The following is a 7,071-nucleotide window of genomic DNA, read 5'->3' on the forward strand; positions in this document are numbered from 1 at the left end:
GGACGGAGGATGGAGAGAGGAGGGAGCAGGAAAACAGTCGCAGTGAATTTAGAAATGATCCTGACAATAAAACTATTGTGAGGTGCTGAAACTAAACAGTCAGTGTGTTGTCATCCTCTTTCGTGATGTTAGTTAATTTATGACTGTGACTGCATCCGTTGAGAGAGACAGAGCTTGAAAAGAAGAGAGCGTGCACGAAGTTGCGTGAGGAGACCTGAGTGTGAGGAAAAGAGAGCGTTCACTGAGTTGCGTGAGGAGACCTGAGTGTGAGGATAATCAACATGACGCAGTGGTGGGCTCTGCTCCTCGTTGTTTACCTGCTCATCTACCTGGCAGCTTCTCAGCACCACAGGAAAAGTAGGTGCACTTGAACTTATCTGGTCCATGAATACATTAAGCTTCTCTTTTTTTTTTATCACAAGCCAAAATGTCATGTAAAAGGCTGATCTGTATATTTAAATTATCACTTGTACACAAATTGGAAGTGTTTTGTTCCATAATTTAAAGTGAGAACATTTAAACGTAATCATAGTTTCATCTTGGTTTGCTTCTGTGAAGCAATGTGTTTATCTTCTAGAGATATTAGGAGTGTTGCAACATACTGGAGTTCAACAGATCATTTTCCAGTGAAAAGTGACTGGCCTGTTGTTACTGGATCCACTCTCTGAGGAAATGCCTTTTCTAAACACTCGCATGCTGTAGCTTAAAATCTTGGTTAACTCGTATGATGCTTAAACCTACTACAGGAGCATGGCCACTGACGTTACAGACACTGAAATGACTAATAATTTTGAAGAGACTGAAAAATGTTAAATACTGTTTTCATGTTTCAGTGATTCCACAGTTTGGTTCAGATTTTGTCTTTTTTTTATTGCCAGAGAAATTTTTTATTGCTCAGTTAATCTTGTGATTGATAAAGCAATGTTAAAGCTGCGTTAAACAGTGTCACCAGAGCAGTCAGTTACAATAAAGCTATGAACATCTAATATTCAGATGAGTTACAAATAAAAGGAAGAACCTGAGTAGGTAAATGTTGTGAATCAGATACTGTGGTCACCAGATCTCAACCCATTTGAACAGCCTTGGGAGATTTTGGAGCGACGTGTTAGACAGCGTCTCCACCACCATCATCAAAACATTACATGAGGAAGTATCTTTTGGAAGAACAGGGTTCATCCCTCTGGCAGAGTTCATGGAATTGGAGAATCAATGCCATGATTTACTGAAGCTGTTCTGGCTCTGGTGGCCCAACACTAAGTCATTGTGTTAGTTTTTCCTTTTAATCTGTCACCCGTCTGTATGTATTAAGAGATTTCACTTTAATGTTTTAAATAATTTTACTAATTTTTTAGAAAACAATCCAGGTACAATACATACAGTTGTTAAGAATACAACTTAAAAATACTCCTAGCTTCACAGCAGTCTGGCAGACTTTTATTCTCATAAATTATTGAAGGTTTTAGGTCAAGGAAATTGCAAGATACTAACAAAATAGTCAGTTTGTTTTATTATTGACAAACAGTAAAGTGTCTTTACTGAGACTTGGTCTCATAAATGTGCTCATAGTGTGCCAGGACTGATAGTAAAGTTTGTAGTAGATTCTGTCTGATTTGTTAGAATCTTGTCATTTGTTTGGATTTGAAGGTGAGTTGAAATGATAAACAGGGGATGGGCAGCTATAGCAAAGATTTTATTGTCTCCTGTGCCCTTTTCTCCCCCTTGTACTGTATGCCGGAGGAATCGAGACATCATTTTTTCATTTAGTTTTAGTGTTTTTCTCTCTCTCATCAAGACATCCCTCCAGCTAGGAGTACCATTTAGCCCTGCTAATTAATGGATCTTTGTTGTTCCCTCATCTCCTTGCAAGCAGTTAGCAGGAGATTACAAGTTCCCTGCATGTGCATAATGACATTGGGGGAAGTCTGCCTATCCAAACACTCATTGTTTGGAGCAAGGAAAGAGGGGAAGCATGACAGACAAACAGGCTTAGAACTAGCAGCAAGGAAAGCTCAGATGTTGTGAAGAAGGGCATCCATATTAAATATTCAACCTGAAAATCTGATGTGGCTAAATAATAGAAATGTGCCTAAAAACAGCTATGGATGCCTCACATCAGCCAAAGTCTGACATAGTGCAAACCCACACATGACCGATTTGCATCTGAAATCAGCACACTATATACTATATAGGGCATGATATTTGTGATGTTATTTATGCAAGTGTCCTGCAGAATTCCCAAGATGGAGCAGAAAAATAGTACCCACAACAATCCCACAATGCATTGCACTACATTTTACAGCTCTATACTTGATAATGATGCAAACTGACAATGATTAATAAGTATCTGACATCTCAATTTAATGCTCATTATAGTGTAAACCAAGGAGTGTCTATTATTTAGGGAGTAATGAACAGGAGAGTGATCTTCATGTTATTAATGAGGCCACGCACACCCACAGGTCCCTTAGTTCCCTGCCAGGTTGTCTGTTGTGCATCCCAGGCATAGTGTTCCAGTCTTCTGGCTCCCGCCTGCCTTTCTTGTTTCTATCCTGTGCTTGCCTTTTGGACTTCCAGCCATAGCTACCTTGCCATTTTTTGTTCTGCTGCTCTGTCCTGAATTTCTCCTTTTGCTTTTAGCTTACCTGTTTGCCTCCAAGTCCTCTCCCTGTTTTGCATAGCCATTACAAATGTGCAAGAGTAAATCTATGCAGGGATTTATTTGGTTGTAGTTTTATAAATTTTATAAGATATATGATCTGTTTTAGTGTCTCCACCTGTCTTGCTTCAACAATGTCAGCATTAACCAACAGAAACATTTTTATTCCAGACTGATGTTGCTGCTGATGGAAACACAGACACACACATTTCCCTGCACACCAAAGGACTATAGTGGTACTGCAAACAATGAGAGAGTAGTGGGAAACCCTCAAAGATTATTAATTTGAGATGTAAATCAGCACTGTAGTTGGCTTCCAAGTTGTAATTTCCCTGCAGCTACTTCATCCTTTAACAACATAATCCTTAATGAGCACACTTCCCCCTGGGTGGTGTTTTATTTATACTGATAATGCCCCACAGAAATTGTACTCTCTCTTCAATGTCTAATGTGTGTACACAAGCATTACTCTGCTTGTTGATTGTACATTTGGGAGTCACTTACTCAATGAGGAGTGTAAATTTTCACCTAGAAGTTGTCATGCACTCATAGCCAAACTGCACTCTCGGATCTAGGGTAATGCATCCTCATATGGAGATGAAATTCACCAAATAAATAGTTTGACACTTTGATAAATGCACGTATCCACCTTCTAGCTGTTGAAGCTGGAACCAGTAAAGAGTTAGCTTAGCACAGCTTGAAAGCTTAAAGCAATGAGCCAAACATGTTGTTCTTGTGCCAAGAAAACCTCCTTATTCATGTTTTTACATCTTGAATGTGTGGTCTCTAGCACTAACATATGGTTTATTTTTCTCTGGCCACTATCATGACTAAATATGAAGCTACAGCTAGAAGCCAGTTAGCATAGCCTAAAGACTGAAAATAGGGAAATAGCTGGCCTAGCTGTGTCCACAGTAACAAAATCAGCCAATCAATACCACTAAAGCTCAAATCAGATATTCAGGTTAAACAAGCAAAGATATGATGTGTTAATTAGTGAGTTTAGGATGTGCTAGCAGATAGGTTTTGTTACTTTAAACAGAGTCTAAACAGAGTTTCTTCATACCAAGCAAAGCTGCTGGTAGTAGCTTCATACCAGTATTTCTGAAATCTTGGCTATGTCCATATGTGAATGGTTTGAGATGAAAGGCAAAAGTACCAAAATGTAATAATCTAACAGTGGAACACTGAGCTACAGATTTTCTTTACATTCTGAATGGCGGCTACATGCGAGCTTGCCAGTCACCCAAGCAGGTACATGGCAAGATCAGTCAGTGTGTGCAGCTTTGGCTGGCCTCACAAATACTATAAAGTCAACCATACCTGGCCAAGAAGGCTGTGGACAGCAGCCGATCATTGCTGCGGAACTGGCGAGACAGCATATTGTAGATGCCAGTGTGGGGTGGAGGGAGCATATGATCCAAATTCAGATGAAGCCCAGTGTTTGTACTGTAAACCTCATTAAGATCTGTGTGTGTGATCGGTGTGCTGGCACACACACAGGGCCAAGCATTGGATGATGGCAACAGAATATGTTAGGAAAACAGAGCCAGTCTGCAGAACCTCAGACAAAGTTTTGCCTTATTTTAATCAGTTCTAACCAAATTTGTTTTTCACTTCACTCTCCTGAAGACATCAAATTGCTCTTAGTCTCACACAGTGGAAGGAGTCATAATATCAACACATCTAAAATTTCTGGGTGGCAACAGTAGACATATTATAAATGGTATTAGAGAGGAAGTGCACAGGGTTACTCACCCATCTGCTTTCTGTTCTCATTCTTTTAATTCCAGCCTTGTTTAGACTTGACCTCCCAGTCTTTCCATAACCAGTCTGCTCACTCTCGCACAGAACTGTTCGCTACAAATTTGCTAAAAAATGTTCTTAAATGCTTTCTCCCTGAAGAAACTCACTTTCTTCACTTGTTTTAAGTGTAGTTTGCAGAGTTTTCAGGATGTTCTCATAACAATTTTAATGCATTAAAGAGAGTATGCCAGATTACAGGTTGCCCTTTATTTAAAAATAACTACTCTGTAAATTAAGCTGTAACACAGAATGCAATTGAAGTAATAATGTAAATTTTAATGTGCTCATTGTGAAGTAGTACCTCAAAACTGTACTTAAATGAAGAATTTGAGTAACTGTATTTTGTCATTTTTCACCTGTGGATAAGAAGTCTGTCACCATGTGGGATTGCTTGTGGTTATCACCTCCAGTAAAATATGGATTTCATGGTATTTTATCATAAAGATGAAGCTGCAGCAACAGTTTCCACCAACTGACAGGAAGCGGTTTCATTCCAGCTCCATCATAACACCTCAGATTACAGGGTCCTTGGTCTGTTACACACACAGTGGGGGCTGAAACTGAAATCTGACCAAAAGAGGTTGACCACACCTGCCCTTCTATTAGCACTGATATCTCAGCTCTGGATGTACCAACTGTTGCCACTTGTAAATACAGGGGTTGAACACCAGTTACCCCCTGCACAACCTGAGCCAGATCCTCTCCCACCTGAGTAATATTCATTCATTCATTTTCTACCGCTTAGTCCCTGAACGGGGTCACGGGGTGGGGGGCTCAGGTCGGAGCCAATCCCGGCCAGCGAATCGGGCGAAGGCAGGGTACACCCTGGACAGGTCGCCAATCCATCGCAGGGCTAACACATAGACGAACAACCACACACACACACACTCCTGTGGGCAATTTAGAGTCACCAATCAACCTAAGCTGCATGTCTTTGGACTGTGGGAGGAAGCCGGAGTACCCGGAGAGAACCCACGCAAGCACGGGGAGAACATGCAAACTCACACAGTAATGAATCTGTTTATTCAAATTCTGGCCCAACCACATTGGATAATGTTGTGCCTGATTTCTAGAGCCTCTAATCCAGTTTCCTGTCCTCATGTGTTCTAGCTCTGTATCCATCTGCATATAGGATAAAGCGTGGGACATATTCACTCATCAACCCCACCTTCCAGCACTCAGTGGAAGACATCAACTTACTTTTTGAGGTCAGTTTAGATATGAAAAGGGTCATTAATCACTGAGTCTTTACTGGAAACCAACTGAAATATGTGGAACATTTCCAGCTCACATATTTGTGCTCACATATTTGTGCTGAAAGCTCCTGATAAAAAAAAGTGCCACTGCTGTCCTGTTAATCAAAAACAGAAATGTAAAAGTATGTGTTTACCCAAAGCTTCCTGACACCAGTGGAAACAATGATTAACATCTCATGATGTTTTTAGTTCACTTTAAAAGACCCAAGTATTTTGTTTTAGTAGATTTATATGGTTGGAGTTTTTGGTAGGAACTGAACTTGAAAGTTAATTATTTAGTTGGTTAGTAGACAGTTCCTCAGTGCTTTTCTCAGTGGGACTTCTGTCTCCTAGATTCTGCTGGCTGGAATGCAGATAGAAGGTCAAGAACACACCATGCTGATCCCAGATGAGGAGCTGGCCTCCCTGATGAACGTCAAGAAGCTGGAGGTCATCTGTGAGGACGTCCTGCCCAAGAAACTCTCTGAAGCTTGGACAGATGCAGTGATCCAGTTGTTCAGAGCTGTTCAAAGGGACCTCAGAACCTCTTGAGGAAGAATCAGAAGAGGTATTGTTGTAAAATGATATTTTGTGGTGATGCACGCTTTCGGCTGCTCATGGTCACCATGGTTTTAGTCTTATGTCCATTTTAACAGAGGTGGGCATTACCATTCTTGACAATCACACTGCAACTCTTAAATGCCAATAAAAATTTTAAGACATTAAAGAAGAAAGCAAAATGTTTCCCCAAAGATTTCACCCCTTTTGTTTGTTTCTACATAGCATTGCTTTACCATCCTGTACTGGTTCATGAATTTAAAATGTTTTTGCAGGGCAATGTGAGACAATAGTGTGAAGAGTGGGGAAAAAGCTAGTAGACAAGATTTTTCACTCAGTTTATTCTGATAGTGCACGACACCCATCTAGTTTTTGACAGAAGTGTGCCTATAACCGGTTTTAGGATTGGCAATTTCCAGAAATGAAGAAGTCTGTGAAAGCTTTTTTTTTTAAAAACAGGCATCAATTTAATTAATTACTTTAATAATTAAATAACTGATCTCAGCTCCTCCAGGTGTTTGTCACGTTCAATGTAAATGTTTTATGCTACTTATCTGTGCAGATTCTCAGTCATCCAGGTCTAGTCCAGTTGAGTTTGTTTCAGCTTGATGCTACTTATTTGTTTGAATATAGAAATTAAATAAAGCCAATAAAGCATCTGAGCTTAACTGAGCCATGAGTCACAGAATGGCCTCATAAGTCAGGCACAGTCCACTGTGTTCTTATAAACCTCCACGTTGTTGCAGCCTAGGAGGCACTGGCACACTGGCAGTCACCCTAAATCAGCACTTGACTACTTGCAAATACTGCAAGTGT

The 7,071-nt window shown here is 40.2% G+C and overlaps 1 protein-coding gene across 1 annotated transcript; it reads left to right on the plus strand.

The window, feature by feature from the left end:
- The first annotated feature begins 234 nt into the window (after positions 1-234).
- fam180a (family with sequence similarity 180 member A) lies at positions 235-6,249 on the plus strand. Its single transcript, XM_020616795.1, has 3 exons — positions 235-357; positions 5,573-5,670; positions 6,052-6,249. The coding sequence occupies exons 1-3, from the start codon at positions 282-284 to the stop codon at positions 6,247-6,249; spliced, it is 372 nt and encodes a 123-aa protein (XP_020472451.1). The 5' UTR covers positions 235-281.
- The last annotated feature ends 822 nt before the right edge of the window (positions 6,250-7,071 follow it).

Source organism: Monopterus albus, unplaced genomic scaffold (assembly GCF_001952655.1).
Source record: "Monopterus albus unplaced genomic scaffold, M_albus_1.0 scaffold178.1, whole genome shotgun sequence".
NCBI lineage: Eukaryota > Metazoa > Chordata > Actinopteri > Synbranchiformes > Synbranchidae > Monopterus > Monopterus albus.